The sequence below is a fragment of the Heptranchias perlo genome, chromosome 25, assembly GCF_035084215.1.
Source record: "Heptranchias perlo isolate sHepPer1 chromosome 25, sHepPer1.hap1, whole genome shotgun sequence".
In the NCBI taxonomy this organism is placed as follows: Eukaryota; Metazoa; Chordata; class Chondrichthyes; order Hexanchiformes; family Hexanchidae; genus Heptranchias; species Heptranchias perlo.
Genome location: NC_090349.1, coordinates 9,702,622 through 9,722,451, shown reverse-complemented (window position 1 = coordinate 9,722,451; position 19,830 = coordinate 9,702,622). Strand labels below are relative to the sequence as shown.

At 41.7% G+C, this 19,830-nt stretch overlaps 1 protein-coding gene across 1 annotated transcript in view; it reads right to left on the bottom strand.

Annotated features, from left to right (window-relative positions):
* zgc:63587 (uncharacterized protein LOC393431 homolog) overlaps positions 1 to 19,830 on the bottom strand; it is a 130,315-nt gene that overhangs the window by 18,214 nt on the left and 92,271 nt on the right. The window contains exon 12 of the mRNA XM_068005546.1: positions 11,982 to 12,039. Within this exon, the coding sequence (XP_067861647.1) occupies positions 11,982 to 12,039 (58 nt within the window). The remainder of the gene's footprint in view (positions 1 to 11,981; positions 12,040 to 19,830) is intronic.

Genomic DNA, 19,830 nt, shown 5'->3' with positions numbered 1-19,830 from the left:
CATTAAAAGTAGCAACGCAGGTTAACAAGGCCATAAAAAAATGCAAACAAAGCACTGTAATTCTATTCCTTTAGAAATGAACTCAAGAGCAGGGCAGTTATGTTAAACTTGTACAGAACCTTAGTCAGACCACAATTACATTATTGTGTAGAGTCCTGGTCTCCGTATTACAAAAAGGATAGAGAGGCACTGGAGAAGGTGCAAAAAAGATTGACAAGGATGATACCAGAACTGAGAGGTTATAACTATCAGGAAAGACTGAATAGCATGGGGCTCGTTTCATTAGAAAGTGACCTAATAGAGGTCTTTAAAATTATGAAGGGGTTTGATAGGGTAGACGTAGAGAAGATGTTTCCACTTGTGGGGGAGTCCAAAACTAAAGTCACTAAATATCCAAGAAAGAATTCAGAAGAAACTTCTTTGCCCAGAGAGTGGTTAGAATGTGGAACTTGCTACCACATGGAGTATTTGAGATGAATGGCATAGATGCCTTTAAGGGGAAGCTAGATAAGTACATGAGAGAGAAAGAAGTGGAAGGATATGCAGATAGGGTTAAATGAAGTAGGGTGGGAGGAGGCTCATGTGGAACAGACACTAGCACAGACCAGTTGGGTTGAACGGCCTGTTGCTATGCTGTAAATTCTACGTAATTCTGTTAATTTAATACAATCAGTGATCAACCCTTACTCAACAGAACAAATGGAACTCCACACAGTTACACATATGTATTGACCAGCGCCCTTGAAGTTTCACAAGGCTGACATTACTTTTGCCTCCTTTACACTATATGGCTGCCTCCAGTGTAAGAGTACCAAAGACAACCCTATTGTGTGAATGATCTGACGCTCTTGCTATTGGAGGTGGAGAAACCCTTCTCAAGCATGTCTTTGATAGAAAGTCCCACTGGTTGTAAAGCTATAGGACACCTGTTCACCATATTTTGGTCAGATCTACCATTTCGTGTCTGGCCGCGATCTCTCAGCACCCCATGTAATTTCCATATTACTGGACTGTACAAACCTTGCCCAGTCATCAAGAATTATGCATTTGCAACAACATTAATGGGCTGATTGAGCATCAGAATGAGTCAACTTAATGAAAGGAGCAGATGGTTGGAGTAACAGTAGTAAGTGCAAGTCTAAGGAATGGAGAACTTGGGTTAGGATACATGGCTGGAGACGAAGCCCCAAGTAGGCTGCAGAAAGCACTGCAATGACTTAAAAATGGGACTCTTGTAGTTGAGTCACAGGTGCATAGGTAGCGGGGCCGGGAAAGGAAGAAAGCAGACAGGAGTTTAGAATTTTGAGAGGGAGAGGATTTCGGCCACAGAGTTCTGGATTAGTTTGCGAGGAGGTGGGGAGGTCCGTGAGGAAAGCATTTGAGAAGTCAATCCTCGAGGTGAAGACACGGGTGGAGGTTTTGCCAGTGGAGAGGTGTAAGCAGGCAATGTCCAGGCGGTAGAAAGTCCCTGTTTTGGCAATGGAAGGGATGTAAAGTAGAAAGCTCAGCTCAGACTCAAATGGAAAGCAAAGACTGCACATCACTGGGCTCAAATTAAGCAGCTGTGGAAGTTTGACAGTTAATAACCTGTGTAGAATAATTGCAAATGTGTTAAAGATTAGACTGTTTTTCTGCAAAAAAGGGTTTCCAGAGAGTAACTGTGAAGAGCAAAAGCATGAATAATTGATCACAGAGATTGCAAAACTAAGCCTTTAATGAAAGCGTAAAGTGGTGAGAATTGAATTCTCACTGCATGCAGCAAGATAGGACCATTTTCAACACTGGATTTCATCAGCCTTTTCTATCTTCTTCTCCTGGAGCATGCTTACTAATGGGCCAGGCTCCACATCATCTCACTGCTTACTGTCCCCACAAGGTCCCGGACCTGAAGGTTTGCTCATTGGTGACCAGGTCATTGTTTTACAATTTCTCATTCACTGTGGTGTTAAAGACACAGCTGGCGTGAAACACAAAGGGATAGACAGCACAATGTCAGCCTCCAGCAACCACCAATCCAATTTCCAAATTACAAACACAAAGGGCCTCTCACTAACACCAGTCTCCAGCCTAGCATCATCCCAGCAGCTCTCGAGAATTGCTGTTTCCCCGATATATTACTAGCTTCCTGGCTTCACTTCAAATGCACAAGTCGAAAGATTTTCATCAACTGGTAATGTTTTGAACAGGTGAAATTTAGTGTGTTCGTTAGAAAGCCACACCAAAGCCAACAGGACCACCCCCTCTCTAAAAACAAGCCCGGTTACATAAGGGGAACATGTGTGCATACAAGATGCAAGGCAACTGCCTGGTTTCGATTTTGTTAATAATTAAACCATTCATTTCATGTTCTGCACTTGTAATTCAGTACTTTAGTGCATTCAGGTGCCACATCAATTTTCATGCTGCAATGCACTACATGTATTCATGCAAAAAGGACCATACAAATTCACTTCTCACACATTAAACCTCAAATAGTGTAATTATTGTGAACGGCCCTAAATGAACAGACCAGGTTTAGAACTACAGGAAAATACTAACTTTTCTGCAACTTGTCACAACTGAAGCAGAACTAATGAGCCAGTGGTTTGTTTGGGGGGGGGGGGGGGGGGGGGGGAGGAGGGGAGGAGGGGGGCTGGGGGAAGAGAAATGAGTCTACGAACCAGTTTCAGCACAGTTCATAAGGCCTTTTGACCCTTTACATGCCAAGAGTCAGAGTTGTCTCTTCATCCATTACACTCTTTCTCTCTCCCTTGCACGGCAAATGTTCAATTGATATGCTGCTGTAAAAGCAGAAAATGCTAGAAATACAGTCGGTCGGTCAGTACCCAAAAGAGGAACATAGATTAATATTTCAAGCGTAATAAGTAAAACCTTTGTCTGTCTTCCTCTCTCAGATGTTGACTGACTTGCTGTGCATTTCTTTTTTTTTGTTCTTATTTCAGATCTCCAGCAGGCGCGTTTTCTTTTTATTTCATCCTCTTAAGTGTCAGCCATGGCTCAGTTGGTAGCACTTCGCTTCGGAGTCAGAATGCTGTGGGTTCGAGTCCCGCTCCAGAGACTTGAGCGCAAAACTAGGCAATACCGAGGGAGTGCTGTACTGTTGAGGTTCCGTTTTTCAGATGAGACAACAAGTTGCATTTATATAGCGTCTTTAAGGATGTAAAACGCCCCAAGGCGCTTCACACAAGCGTTACCGAGCCACATAAAGAGATATTAAGACAGGTGACCAAAAGCTTGGTCAAAGAGGTAGGTTTTAAGGAGCGATTTAAAGGAGGAGAGAGAAGTAGAGAGGTGGAGAGGTTTAGGGAGGGAATTCCAGAGTTTAGGGGTTAGGCAGCTGAAAGCATGGCCGCCAACGGTGGAGTGAAGAAAATCGGGGATGTGCAATAGGCCAGAATTGGAGGAGTGCTGAAATCTCGGAGGGTGTAGGGCTGGAGGTGGTTACAGAGATAGGGAGGGGCGAGGCCATTGAGGGATTTGTAAACAAAGATGAGAATCTTAAAATCAAGGCGTTGCTAGACCGAGAGCTAATGTAGGTCAGCGAGCACAGGGGTGATAGATGAACGGGACTTGGTGCAAGTCAGGATACGGGCAGCAGAGTTTTGGATGAGCTCAAGTTTACGGAGGGTACAAGGTGGGAGGCCGGCCAGGAGAGCATCGGAATAGATGAGTCTAGAGAGAACAAAGACACATATGAGGGCTTCAGCAGCAGATGAGCTAAGGCAGGGGCTGACATGCAATATTACAGAGGTGGAAGTAGGCAGTCTTGGTGCTTGAGAGGATATGTGGTCAGAAGCTCAGCTCAGGGTCAAATAGGTCTGGTTCAGCCTCAGAAAGCGGCCAGGGACAGGGATGGAGTCGGTGGCTAGGGAACAGAGTTTGTGGCCGGGGCCGAATACGGTAGGCCAAGGCCCTGTTTGCCCTCTCAGGTGGATGTAAAAATCCCACGATACCATTTGAAAAAGAGCAAGGGACTTCTCCTAGTTCCTGGCCAACATTTATCCCTCAACCAACATCTAAAAAAACCAGATGATCTGGTAATTTATCTCATTGCTGTATGTAGGCATATTGGATGCCAAGTTTCCAGCATTACAACAGTGACTATACTTCAACAGTACTTCATTGGTTGTAAAGTGCTTTGGGCCATCCCTAGGTCATGAAAGACTCCTTATAAATGCAAGACTTTTTTCTTTCTATATATACATGTGTACATATAACTTGTATTTATACAGTGCCTTTAATATAGAAAAAGGTCCCAAGTCATTTCACAGAGAGGTAATGCTTTCCAAGGGGATCCCTTATTTTACATCACTCGCACATCTGCTCCACTGTTTGCTGAAGGAAGTGGTGCAGCACATAGGGCCCCACAGAGCAGCTCTGTCAATGGAAACATTTATAAAAACCTACAGTTTCGACAAAATCAAAACAAATGCTCGTAGCTAATAAGGGGAGCTGACGTTTCTAAGTTCCTGAGGTGGTAAATCAGGGTGTACAAGTGCACAAGGACTGGTGTGTGTATTTCTAAAAATTGTATCTAACCAGGGGATGTCACCTCCAAACTATTAGAAGTTTTGAAGTTATCCATGTGATAGGCAATATCATCAGTGTGAAGGGCAAACAGCCCACTAAAATGGTTTGACTAAAACCAAGCAAATGACTGCAGGCTGAGAATGCTGTATTTTTATAAGAAAATTATGTAGAAATGGTGTTTAACAGCATCAGTCCCAGGTCCTGAGAGACATGGTGCAATGGTTCAAGGTGAGTTGCTGGAGCCAATCCAACTCCATGAAATTAAAGTAACTCTGCAGTCTTGGGCACGTGTTACCTGACAGCAATGTTCATTTCTCCCATTCATAAATAGCCACGGAAATAGCCATTGATAAAAAACCAATTGTAGCTCAGTGCATTTATCTGTGTTGTCTCTGATCGATCCCCCATTTCAGCAGAGTGTCTGGAAGAGGTTTCATCTGTCGGGTCACCTGCAAGTTTCCCATTTCTGCGCATTAATCTGCAAGCGTCACTAAGAGTCACTCTCCCCACAGAGATGCTCTGTACAGAGGCCAATATCGTTATTGGGAAATGTCAATCACCAAGGAGAAAGACTGTGCAATTTGAACCCCCAAGCAAATGCTGCGTTCAATACTGAAAAACTCCAGGAGAGGCTTCAGCTTTCAACATTAATTGCAACATGGGCAACTGCTGCATTGGGGTGATCTCAAAGTATTGAATCTGGAACTATCGCAACATCCACATAAGTAATGCTCTTGCATCTCCTGACAACAGTGCCAGAGATTAAACTTTCTTCCAATATCATGAAAGCAATAAGCAGTGTTAAAGGAAGGGGGTGGGCTTGGATCTGGAGGTCACATTTCCATGCCCTGGCCTCAGAAATGGTGGGAAGATGGTGGCCCTATTTCAGAAGCCAGCTACCCTGTGGTGAGTTGTTTTTTGTTCAAACTTATTTTTAAAAATACTTCCAGGGTATATTTTGCAAACATGTGAACTTTTGGCCATTGTAGGGACTTAACCTGGAATATTTCTTTCACACAATTCAAACAGAACCTCAGCTAATTAGCGTTAAACAGGTATGGAACACTGCAGAACAATGATCTCAAGGAGGAAGGGCTGATTTCATTTATAGCTAGTCATATTTCACCGGTTGTGCCCTTGCAATGAATACAAAAACCTGCCCTTGTGACATTGATGGAGCATAGTACGTTACAAAAGCACAGAATCTCTGCACAGGGGTGATAAGTAAACAGTAATTAGTGTGGGACAGGAAGTAGGCTTATGATGCTGGACAACTTAAGAGTTTGTGTACAGCAATGCTCGGGAAGCTAGCAAGAAGAGAATTAACAAAAGGTGAACCTGGAAGGTGGATGAAGGTTTTGGTGGCAGTGGGGATAAGGTAGGGACAAAGGCAGGAAATACTGCAGAGAGGAAGCAGTAGTTTTGGTGACGGACTAGATGTGAGGCTTGAAGATCAGCTCAGGGGTAAATTGGACACTGAGATTGTGCATTATTGGGTTAAGCCTGAGCAAGCAGCCAGGAAGGTGGATGGAGTCATGGGCTATGGTGCAAAGTTTTTTTTTTAAGAAGTGGAACACAAAAAGGAACTCTAATGTCTTGCTGGCAATGGGCTAAAGAAGGTTCAGGCTCATTTGCGATTTGATTTTGGACAGGCAGTTGCATGGCACAATGAAAGCCTTGAAGTTGAGAGTGGTGGTGAAGAGATAAAACTAGATATCATAAGTGGACATAGGGAACCTGAGTTGTACCTTGACAAAAGGGAGCATATAAATAAAGGAACAAGAGAGGACCAAGAATTGAAGCTTGGGCACACGACACGTGATTTTCAGGTCTTGGAAGAGGAGCTGCTACACTGGAACGTATAGACGCCACAGAAGTGGAGCGGCAATGGAAAGGATGGAGTAGTTGATCACATCGAAGAGGACAGAGTGATCAAGGAAGACGAGGAGGAATAAAGTACCTCTGGTGATTTTGACCAGTGCTGTGAGCTACATTCTTTACCAGTCAACAGGCAGCAAACAGAAAGAGTATTCATATTCCCTTTGTTTGTGCTACACCCCTTTTAGGAAGTATCTGGAAAAATATCTCAGCACTTTTTCTGCCTTTTCTGTTCCCTCGTTCTTTTCATTAGTGTGTGTGTCCTGTAACAGGATCTTTTTGTCACATTCTATACCTCTGGCTGGTTGTCCGTTACTTTATATTTTTGTTAGGTAAGGGATATGGAGCTACAGGGGTAAATGGAATTGAGGTTCAGATCAGCCAGGCTCAAGGTGCTGAATGGTTCTGTTCCTATGTGCCTAGGAAATCTATTTTTCATCAGAATCTGTTTAATTTTTTACACCTGATCTTCTATGCAGCAATTCCACTTTCTAGCTGCAGTGTTCCCTTGGCATTAGAGCAAACACAGGAGATTTAACTGGGCCTCTCCAGATAGCAAGCAGAAAGACCAAAAGTTGCTAATGTGTGCCTTCTATTCGGAAGTATCTGGTCCCAGTTTTGACCCCAAATTTCTTTGGTAACTGAAAGAAAGTAATGACAGACAGCAAAGCTTTTAGCTCAAACAGTCTCCTGACTTCTCGCCTCTGCATCAACCGTGGGCACTGGATAGCTTCATACACAGCTGAAGGCAACAGGGCGGGGCAAAGCTGAGGCAAGTTTTAAATATTTTCAATGGACTCGCTAACATAGCAAAAAGAATGTAATCAGTAAAATACCCACTGCCATATTCTTGCTTTGCTGTCCCAGAAGAATTCCACTTCTGATCAGCGCAGTGAAAGGCCACACAGTCTACTTGAACTGAATGTGTGCAGGCGCCTATCGCTGTGGTTAGAAGTACCCTCATGAACATTAATATCAGTGCTGGCTCGTCTCAGTGCAAGCAGTCGTGGTCCCAAGGCTGCTGCTTTAGATCCAGTGATTAGAGATGGTTGCAGAAACCATCAATGTTGCAACCCTTGGCAAAAGCCTCCTTTTGGTCATTACTGGAGGAGTGTGTCAGGTTTTGTATATATAAAATGAAATTCTCAGACAAGTCAAGTCCTGCCCAGAGGAAATCCAAAATGTACTCAAATTAAAAATCATCAGACTCTTTTACATTCTCGTCTCAATATAGTGACCTTCGTGCGCTAATCCCCTCCTTTTATTTTGATGCCAAGTGCTGGTCTCCAAATGGAGTCCCACTTTCCACCATGGACGTACCTCATCTTGAGGAGTGCAAACATTTATCAAAAACATAAACTAATTGAAAACTTCCCTCTAGGTATTTGGGCTAGTAGAGTGGAAGATCTAAGTTTATTAAGTTTTCTTAGGGCTGTGTAATTATACCAGCCACTGTATCTCAAACGGAAGTTGTTTTCCAGAGTCACTAAACCTGCCTTCATTTGCACAGACATGAGACTCAGACTGTTGGTGCTGTGCACTGCACTGTACATGCCACATATGGCAGAGTGATGAGCCAGGGCAGTATAAACCGTGCCAATGCTATATCCTTACTTGCTTGTGTTATATAGCAGCTGTTGCTCAGATAAAAACTATAAAGGGGTAGATTTAAACTTGGCAATTGGTGTAAAACCTGCATTTTGGATGAGCCGCTCATTATCTCCATAGAATCTGAAGCTGTAATCTGTAACAGCGTAAGTAGGTAATGAGTAGCCCAAATTGTACTGGACGACAGTCTGCCGGCACATCTTGACAGGACATTTACTGCAGAAACTCAGGAACAGCTCAGGAAAGGAAGCAAGTGTTTGTTTTTTTTGAGAAATTCCCAGAAGCCACAGACTGTCAGCTGATTTCCTCCCAACCCATCCAGAAAGTGTTCTGCTGATAATGGCACATTTCACAACAGCTGAAAGATGCAACTCAGAGGCCCACACTGTATGAAGCGATTAAAGACGGTCAGGCAAAGTGGCAACGCAGTATATAAATGCAGTTAGTTTCATTATTTTGAGTTGGGACAGTCAGTTACATCACTTTATCTTAAGTTCAGCTCCATTATGGGAGAATTTAAAAAATATATAATTTTGGCCTCGCCAATATCCACTCCCTTCAACAAAAGAATATTTAGCCTCTCACTAAAAATGTTGTTGTAAAAATTAAAATTCCAAAATGATTGATTCCTGCAACCAGCCCATTTATTTCTGTCAAAGGCACTTTGTGTGTACTGTACATATGAAAACAAGGGAAAGGCAGAAGCCATGACCACACCCATGTCAAAAATTGTGTATATTGGGGGTAGGGTAAGGGATATTTGAAGGCCAGAAAATTTAACATTCCTAATTTAACATTTAACTAGCACCAACATTATGAACTCCCAGGGCAGATGTAGCACAAGTGAAAGAGAGGGTAAAATCTTGACTGCAACACAGGGGAAGAATCACCGTGTGATAATAATAAATATACACTTTAATGCATTTACATTTCCATGCAGCACCAAGAACAATTATTCCAACTACGCTCTCCCCCCACCCCGCCACCACGATGGCTAAACTCCAACCTCAAAGCACCCCACTGCACAGCTCCCATTTAGTAAACCAATCATCCCTCTTGCCTGCCCGAGTGAAACAGACAATTTTCTGCTAATTCGTTCGCAATTATGGGCATTTTTGCATTATGTGCTTGGACCCACTAGAAAATGCTTTGAGACATCAAACTCTTTTTGCATGGGGCCTCTGAGTTGCATCTTTCAACATAGAGAGAAAACATTCACCCCATCAGACTGGTCTGAGCTGAAAAGGACAGTATCTAATCCATTCACATTTCTCAACATTTATGGTTACAAAAATTAACTGAACCACAAAAGCAGCTCATTAGGGTTCTCCAACTGAATAAGCATCTGAATTCTTGTACTGGAGCACAAAACGCCTGAGTCTTAGGATGGTTAGGAGCCAGTTAACTCCACAGCAAGATACGCACTTAAACCGCACCCCTGCAATAATGTCAGGCTTCTGCTCCCTGAGGAAGTCAGCAGCTTGCATGTTTGCGATTAGATTATTCTGAGTGCTCCTCACAGCCACACACACGCAATCGCCTTGCAGCTAAAGTCTAACTATCACGTGGGCAACATGCCAAGCCATGCGAGCAATAAGCACGTCCCAGGGCAGAGAGCAGAGTAATTAGATTAGAATGGATTCATGCACAAAATAATGGATTCACTCCAACTGCAGTTGTCTGGCTGGATGGCAGTAATAAACTGAACAGATCAACAAGTGGGCATTTTTCTTCCTTGATTGGGAAAACCGATGATCCTGAATGACTGTACTGCTCTGATTAAATGACATTTGAAACAGTCTTATGCAACGTACTGCAGTGGAGAGAGCCTTGAAAAATAAAGTTGCCTATCACTAAAGTGACATGAGAAATTCAAGGAAAGAAGCTATTAATTTGACCTCCTGTTTCAGGGTAATAACTAAATTATGCCTCTCAGCTTCGACCTTTAAAAAATATAATGATTTTTGTTAAAATTAGTGCTAAATGTTTAAAATCCTGATAGCTTTGGGATGCTGTTGTGCAAAATTGTCATTAGTCCCTTCCAACCAATATCACAGACTGACTCAAGCACACCCTTGTATGATTCATTCAGCTCATGATATTATGCTTGGAACAGTCTACGTACAACAGCAATACAATGCAGTGTGCAGATTCAGGATTGTGACACTTTCAGGATTGGGTTTTCAACAAAGGACATCACTGGTTAGAATTTAATGACAATTTTTTTTTCTCTCTCCCTTCCTCTCACTAGGGTTGCCAATTCTGCTCGGACATATTCCTGGAAGTTTCATCACATAACCTCCTGCCTCCAACCACCCGCCCCCACACTCCTACCATTGGTCGCCCGACACGTCCGACCTCACGCGCACTGCCTTCCCACGCCAATTGGAAAGCCAACAGACACTTCCTTATCCGACTGGACGATTCTGGACTCAAACAGACTTTCCTCTCCATTGCCAATATTTTTATAACTAATAAACAAAAGTGTTCAAAGAAAATGAAAAAAAACCCACATTTTTAATGCCCCTATGACTTTTCTCCCTGGCTGCTCGCAGCAGTGTCCTGGAGATTAATCTTTAATTCCTGGAGACTCCAGGATTGGTAGCCCTACCTCTCACTCTCACCCCCACCCTAGCCCAGTTAAACAATTAAGAATTCTTCAGAGTTACACGTCGAGTAACTATTATCTGCTGGATTAACAGGAACTCTATGCAGTTACGTAGTGAATAATTCTTACCATGCTGAACAGGAAAAAGTGACTAAAAGTTTTACGGTTCCCTCATAACTGAGATCTGCATTAACATTTAAGGTTTTGTCTCAGGTCAGGCTCTTATTACCTGGGAGTATGTTGCAGAGGAAAATCATTTTTCCTTTTGAAATTGGACACATCAGTTTGTGCTGTTGTAGCCAGTGCACACAAATGAATTTTATGTTATTCAGAAGCAGCAATCAAGTTTTATTGTAGTGCAACAGAGAAATCTCTCACATTTTATCTGTGTGTCCCTATCCAGTCCTGGAGTAGCATATTTGTGTAAAAGTGTTTCAGTGGTGTAAAGTTATAGAGGATGACTTATCTGTTGTCTAAAAGAAGCCAGAAGCCTCTCCAATCCTGACTTTACATAGTAAGGGACTGGGTTACTGGCAGAGTTTCAGGAGAAGCAAATGATGTTGATTTGGAAAGGCAGCAGTGCTGCTTTTAACCAACATCAGGGTAATTTATTCTTGTAGTATGTGCCAGCTATTCTCATGTTGAGCTACACTGGTGACAGAGATAGAGCAACACACCTGCAAATCTCCAGCTTTTCTAAAAAGAAATGTAAAGAACCCATCACATTGCAGCATTCAATATATGATACAGTTGACAAAGTGGAGGACAAATATTTCAGCTGTTATGTTGCCCTGTCCCAAACTTCCCCTCGCCCCCCACTTACCAAAGAACTACCCCTCCACTCTACTCCATCAACTACCAGTGTTTCTTTTTAAAAGCAGTGCTCAGAAAGAATGGTGGAAGCAGATTCAATAGTAGCTTTCAAAAGGGAATTGGATCTCTACTTCAAAAGGAAAAATTTGCAGGGCTATGTGGAAACAGCAGGGGAGTGGGACTAATTGGTAGCTTTTTCAGAGAGCTGGCACAGACACGAAGGGCCGAATGGCCACCTTCTGTGCTGCATGATTCTACTGCTCCTGGCTGAATGCAGAAAAAGAACATGATAAACAACTGTGACAGCAACTAGAATCAACATTGCCGATGACCACTGAATTCAGAAATGTTTTCTGCTTTGCAGATCTATTGAAGACTATTCAAAAACAGAAAACGCATACATATGAACTATTTTCATTTTTTTTTGCAGATGCTATGTCGGAGTCGTCTATAATTTGTAACATACTGAAAGAGTTAATGATAATGGCTTCCCTTCCTTTTCACTGCTATCTGCACAGTCTCCCTTAGGAACGGATGCACTCACCTCAGCCTCCTTCTGCAGCAGCATCTTGTCCTTGTCAACCGTTTCATCTTCCACATTCCTGGGGGCACAATGAGACCGAGTCAGTAACCAGGATAACACAGTGAGGTCATCTGCCCAGCTGAGCCCAGTGACTTCTCCCCATAACAGCTTTCTCCATGGGGCAAAAAGCACATCAATTACATACAACTTCCCAGTAAGAAAGAAAGAACTTGCATTTATATTGCACCTTTCACAACCTCAGGGCGTCCCAAAGTGCTTTACAGCCAATGAAGTACGTTTGAAGTGTGGACACTGTTGTAACGTAGGAAACATGGCAGTCAATTTGCGCACAGCACGGTCCCACAAAGAGCAATGTAATAATGGCCAGTGTTGTTGGTTGAGGGATAAATATTGACCAGGACACTGGGAAGAAAACCCCAGCTCTTCTTCGAAATAGTGTCATGGGACCTTTTACATCCTCCTGAGCGAGCACATAGGGCCTCGGTTTAACATCTCATCCGAAAGATGGTACCTCCGACAGTATGGCACTCCATCAGTACTGCACTGGAGTGTCAGCCTTGATTTGTGCTCAGGTCTCTGGAGTGGGACTTGAACCCACAACCTTCTGGCTCAGAGGCGAGAGTGCTACCAACTGACCCACAGCTGACAGCAATGAACTGGAAATTATTTGTAGATAAACTTGCAGCAATGCAGTCATGATCATCACTTCCGCAGTACAATCATACACCGGTAGTCTGCATTCACAAATGGCAGCTACAGCGACTTGATCCCAAACTGAACTTAGCCATCCTATTAGATTATTAAAAAAATACACAACATCCAGAAGTCATTCCAAGAGTAGTTCGGGGATTTTTTATCATGGCTTACTGTTAACTACCTCTTCTGAAGTCGACAGCTTGAAAATTAGGACTACTGATTTGTAGCCACTCCCAGTTATTCATTATTCTCTGCATATTTAAAACATGACGTGTATTAACCCAATGATTGGGCCCATATAAAAGCTTGATCGTTATATCAGTGAGGGAGCTGTAAATAAGGACAAGGGACACATCAGGGCACGTGACAGTGAAAGGGTGTGGTCTCTGCGAAGGTTATTCTGAAAAATGTGATACACAATGAGAAGTTTCACTTATGTGGCAGTGTCAAGCAAGAAAATGTCATTTAATGTAACAAAATCAGAAAATGCTGGAAATACTCAGCATGTCAGTCAGCATCTGAGGAGCGAACAGATAAATTAGCATTTCAGGTATGGCCTCTCTATTGGGACTAGAAAATATTACAGATGACCAACATTTAAAAAGGAACAGAATTACATAGAATTTGCAGCACAAAAACAGGCCACACGGCCCAACTGGTCCATGCCAGTGTTTATGGTCCACACAAGCCTCCTCCCACTTCACTTCATCTAACCCTATCAGCATTTCCTTCTATTCCTTTCTCCCTCAGGTACTTACTAGCTTCCCTTTAAATGCATCTATGCTCTTCACTTCAACTACTCCATGTGGTGGCAAGTTCCACTTTCTAACTGCTCTCTGGGTAAAGAAATTTCTCCTATAGAGCATAAACACTGGCACAGACCAGTTGGGCCAAATGGCCTGCTTCTGCACTGTATGTAATTCTAACGCCCCACCCAATAGCCCTATTTTGAGGCTGTGGAGTGGAATTTCCTGATAACTCAGTTCTCTTTCACTGGGAATCAGCATTTTGGCTCTTCTCTGCAAAATCTCCAAAGCTTGAAACTTGTGCCTTGGTGACCAAAAACTCAAAGTGTGACCCCACAAGACAACTGTCGTTCTAGTGTGACTTCCTCTAATTTGTACCCTACTGATTTGGTTTTATAGTTCAATATTCTCTTTGCTTTGTTGATTCCTGCTCCTGTAGAACAGCATTTGTTCTGCCACTCCAATCAGCATATCCTATATGAGGAAATCGTTGACTGCAGCCAACTGTATTCCTGTAGGAGATTGGATTCCAGACACACATGATAGAGGAAAATGCAGGACTTTAACGTGAATTCCATGTTACACAATGACTATAATGTCTAGAAAAGTGCAATACATTCTTACAATGTACAGTACTTTTGATTGTCATGAGCAGTATGTTTTGTATTACGGACATGGGGCTACTAGGAACTGAATTATACTCCCCTAAATTCATTTTCCACTTAGGGCCTTCAATTTGAATTAGGGTTTCAGTGGTAAAAAGAGTTACATAGAAATTACAGCACAGAAACAGGCCGTTCGGCCCAACTGGTCAATGCCAGAGTTTATGCTCTACATAGGTCTCCTCCCACCCTACTTCATCTAACCCTATCAGCATAAGCTCTATTCCTTTCTCCCGCGTGTACTTATCTAGCGTTCCCTAAAAAGGCATCTATGCTATATGCCACACTTCTCCATGTGGTAGCAAGTTCCACATTTCACTGTCTGGGCAAAGAAGTTTCTTCTGAATTCCCTTTTGGATTTATTAGTGACTATCTTATATTTCTGACCCCTAGTTTTGTATACCCCCACAAGCGGAAACATTTTCTCTATATCTGCCCTATCAAACGCTTCCATAATTTTAAAGACCTCTTTTAGGTCCCCCCCCTCAGCCTTCACTTTTATATATAAAAAAATACATCCTTTACTGGGTGAGTACTGGTAATTCTTGGTCAACCTACAAGATAGAGTATGTGCAGCAATGGAGTGCTTCTTCTGTGGGAGGTGGCGACTGCAGGAATAACATCCATGCCAGTAGCACTGCCCAGAAGCACATCTACCTGATGATCACAAGGTCTGCCATGGATTATATTCTGATAAGAGGTTGATTTATCATGCCTTCCCCTCCCACAAACTAGCTGGAGTTCACATTGGGTGCACAGATAACAGCACTGACTGAACAGACAGGAATATTCATGTGGCAAGTCCAAAATAACCTTCAACACAAACATCTTTTCTTCTCAATCAGCCCTCTTATCTATGTACCAGTTCAGCCCTCTTATCTATGTACCAGTTCAGCCCTCTTGCAGGTACCCAGGACAGACACAATGAATTGACCCTTAGGGAGAAAAGAAAGCAATTTGGCATTTTTAAATCATTATTGTACATAATTTTTTGTATTACTTCACATTTCTCTATATTAAACGGCATCGACCACTAATGTGCACATCCTGCTAGCCTATTCTTGTCTTCCTGCAGTCTTTCAGTCAGTGTCATTGGCAAATTTCAATATTATTCACCCAATTCCCAAGTTCAAATCATGCACACCTACAAGTACAGTACCAACACAGGCCCCTGTGCAACCACACCGTTCCAGTCTGAGAAACTCTCCTTTATCCTTACCCTTTGCTTTGTATCCTCTAATCATTCTTCTATTCATGTGGCCACATTCCTTTTAATTCCATTAGCCATTATCTTTTCCTTAAGTCTTTTGTGTGGTACCGGATCAAATTTTTTTTTTTTGAAAATCCATATCCACTGTATTTTCTTTATAGAATTCTGTAAAATTGATCAAGCACAACCTGCCATTTAGAAATCCGTCCTAACTGGCCCTGACTAGCTCATGGCTCTCAGAGTATTTAATAATTTCCCCCTATATTGTAGATTCTAGTACCTTACCAAAAACTGAGGTAAGATTAACTGGCCTATTCCGGAGTCTCCTTTTACGAACAGGAATATTTTTCACCCTTCTGTTCTCTGGCATAACGTTCCTCTCCACAGAATTTTGGAAAATTATATTCGGAGCCCCAGTTATTTCTTCCCTAGATTTCCTCAGTATTCTCAGATGTAAACCATCAGGCTCTGGTGATTTGTCTAAATTAAAGGACAAGTTTGAATAACTTAAGTCTGAGTAACATCTTTAGTACCATTTCTCTGAATAATAACTTCAACTAACAGTTCTACACCAACCTCTAGTGGCTCTTCAGTGTCAACTGCCACCTCTGAAAACAGAGGCAAGTATTCACTTAGTATTTCTACTATTCCCTAATTCTCCGATTTTAACTTGAATCTTTCATCTCTTAGCAGCTGTTTCCCGAACTTGACTACCTTTCATCAGTGTGCCGACAGAAAGCCTATTTGTTATCCCTTATGCTTTTTTAATCTACTAATTTTCTCTCATGATCCCTTTTAGTCTTTTTAAGCTCCCTTTTTGTAGTTTTCCTATTCTCTATATTTGTCCTGGCTTTAATTTTTAATCACCTGCCTTATTAGTACTAAATGCTTTTTAAAGTTTCAAATTTGATCTAATCCTTTTTTCTCCTTACTTGATTTGTACCCGTTTCACCTCCTGTTTAAATATTTCCAATTGCCAGACTATAGTTCTATTTGCCATTTTCCCCCTTCCATTTAATCTGGGCAAGACCCCTTTTTGTCTTGCTATAATTTATGTTTTTCCAGTAAAGTTTCCTAGTCCTCGACTTTTCCTTTTCTATTTTTAAACTGAACCTAACTATTTTGTGGCCACTGCTTCCCAGATAGTCCTATTCTTTCAGGCCATCTACTTGCTCTGCTTCATTACCTAGAACTAGGCTAAGTAGTGCATCCTTCCTTGTTAGAGTAGCGATATGTTATTTGAGAAAACAGTGCCCAATACACTGCAAACAAGTCACTCCCTTTTCACCACAAACATTTTCACTATCTCAGTCAAGTCTTGGATATAATTAAAATCTCCTACAATTATAACTCTATTGCTAATACACACCTCTCTAAATCTGTGCAAATTTCCTTTCCACTGCTTGATCTGTTATAATATATTCCCAGTAATAATGACCAATCCCTTCCTATTCCTCAGCTCAATCCTAAGGGAATATCTTTAGGCTACTTCTCTATTTAAATTTTTACATCCTAGTCCCATGATATGGTCTTTAATTAATACCGCTACCCCTCCTCACTTTTTTCCTTACCTATATCTCCTGAAAGCTTTATAACTAAGGAATATTTAATTGCCAATCTCGGCTCATCTGCAGCCATGGTTCAGGCACTGCTATCATATCATGATTTTCTATTTCAATCAGACCCCCAATTATGTTTCTTATCCTCTGTGCATTAATATAATAATAATAGTTTGGATTCCCATATTTTCTCATTTTTGTCTTCCCCATCCTCATTTATTATTCTTCACTACCTTGTCCTGTTTAATCTCTCAACTTTTCTACTTTCTTATTCCCTATGCACCTAAAATTACTTTCCCTACCAAGCTGCTAACACTGCTCTCTTGCTTTTCACCTCTCCCAAGCAAATTTGGTTAAACCTTCCCCCATTGTTCCAGTGAAGCTTGTTGCAAGGATACTGGTTACAGATCTGTTCAGGTGTAGATTGTCCCATTGGTGCAGCACACTCTTGCCCTAAAACTAACCTGAACACTCGAGGAATCTGAACCTGTCCTTCCTACACATTTCTAGCCACGCATATAATATAGTTTGCACTTATTCCAATAGTGGACATAATCTCTGACCGCAGAGCCTTACAACTTTTTCTTTTTGCTGTGTTCACCACTATTACCAGGGAACAGACAATACCAAGCATAAGCTCAATATCCATACTCATACATCAGACGTGAGCTCCCCTCTCCTCCCCAGTCTGAACACATACCCAGCTGCCAGCCTCCCTTCCCCTGCCAAAGACACAAACTCAGAATGAACTGTGGAAAGCCCTCTCCCTGCAGTCAGTTATCAGCCAATGAACAGCACGAAGGAATAAATTAGCATGTATACCAAAAGCAAGAAGCACCTTTTTTTTCCCCCCGAGAGAAAGGGGATTTATTCTAAAAATACTATGAATTAACTGATATCCTGTGGTTCTGTTATTTTTCCAGTTCTACTACACTCAACAGATGTTCAACTTTTATACAATTAGTATCTAACAGCATTCATAAGGTTAACAGCATCTGCTGGTTGAATTATTTTCAGATATGCTGAACATGGATATTAATCATGTGACCATCTGAATGCCAGAATGGATGAATACTGCCCTCTGCTTTTCAGTACATGTCACCAGAGCATACAGTCTTGTACAAGAGATACCTCAGTGTAACAAAGAATACAACAAACCAGAGAGGTTCAGTGGTTGGGAGACCCTGAGTGAAGCCCTGGTACACCTTCTGCAGGGCATCTTCCTGACCCTAATAATAGTCACATTTAATTGTGCCTATTAATCTTCTGAAAATTAAAATAAATCCTTTTGTGCCTCATCAAAACACTTCAAAAAAAAATTTCTGCCTTGCAATTGAATGGAATATAGACACACATAGAACGAATGAAGAAACAATGAATAGTTAGCAGCTTTTCTAATTATGAGAGTCGATTTTTACTGAAGGGATAGAGACGAGGGATAATGGGCATTCATCAGCAACATCTCCATGCTCATCAATCCTAACTGACTTTGAGCATCTTGGAAATCAATCCAAAACACCATTTTAAAACTTGGATTAGACCATTTGAAGCCATCCTTAAGCACTGAATTGTGAAGCACGTTAGAATTTGAACCAAGGGATGTATAGTTAGATTTCAGCTCGTTATTTCTGCTCACTGAGTGGAACAACAGTAAAGCTTAGGGCAGAGGCTGACAGCTGCGGAGTTACTGAAGAGCATCTCACAAAACACATTTCACCAAAGCCAAGACATGAGTCAACACATTCCCTCCTTGGGTGGATATTATATCCTCACTCTCGTTTTTATCTCTCCATGGGACCCTCCTGGGCCAGTCTTCCCATTAATGTTTAGATACACAATATTAAGCTGCATTACGATGTCTGACGCTGCTTAAATGTTCTAAATAAATCGTATTATAATGAGGGATGTCACCTTATTCTGAGTTTTGCCCAAAGGTCTGGAACAAGATAACCGCTGTGTTGTGTGAATTTCCCACAAACATCTGCACTACATAATTACTGCGGGCACCGTATTCAAGATTACTAAGCAGCTAACTGCATTAGTCACATTTATGAATCTGACCTGAGGCTCTAACAATAATACAATCAGGTTCTGCTCAAGAGGACGTTCCAAGTAACTGAGGTCATGGAAAAAGCAAAGGCTCCTGCTAGCATATTGTTGCGAGACTACAGTCTGGGGGGTACATGGCAGCACTAATTGGCCTGGTCTGGATAATGAAGTTGAGCAGGCAGGTGACCTAAGGATAGGGGAACATTTGAGATACAGTGACCACAACATAATTAGATTCAGTTTAAGAACTGAAAGGTAAAAGGAAAAAGAAAAAAAGTACTTGACTGGAAAAAAAGCAAATTAGAGCAAAATAAAAGGGAACCCTGTCCAGATTAAATGGAGGGAAAATATTTGGCAAATAGAACCGTACATCAATAATGGGAAAATACTGAAATGGAAGCGGAAAAGGTATGTACCAGTAAGAAAAAAGGAGTGTGTATCAAGCCATATTGAAAGGAAGATTATACGAGGCAGAAAGCAAAGGGCAGGGATTAAAGGAAGTTATTTAGACTGGAAAGACGGGATGAGTGATGTTCTACAGGGGTCAGTGTTTGGGTCACTCCGATTTACCTTATACATAAATAATTCGGATTAACAAATTGACGGAAAATTATCAGAATATGTTGACGATTCCAAACCAGGGTATGACAAATTCTAACAAAGACCGTGAAAGACTGCAAGAGGACATAGATAGGCTAGCAGGGTGGGCAGATAGGCAGCAGATGCAGTTCAATGTTGAAAAATTAGAAATAATACATTTTCGAAGAGAGATACACCTAAAATGATAAGATTTTAAATGAAGTAGAGGAAATGATGAGACTTAGGTATGCAGATACACTGGTCATTATGAAATGTTATGAGAGTGTAAATAGTGATAGGTCATTTCCACTGATTGTCGAGCTGGCAACGAGAGGGCATACATTTAAA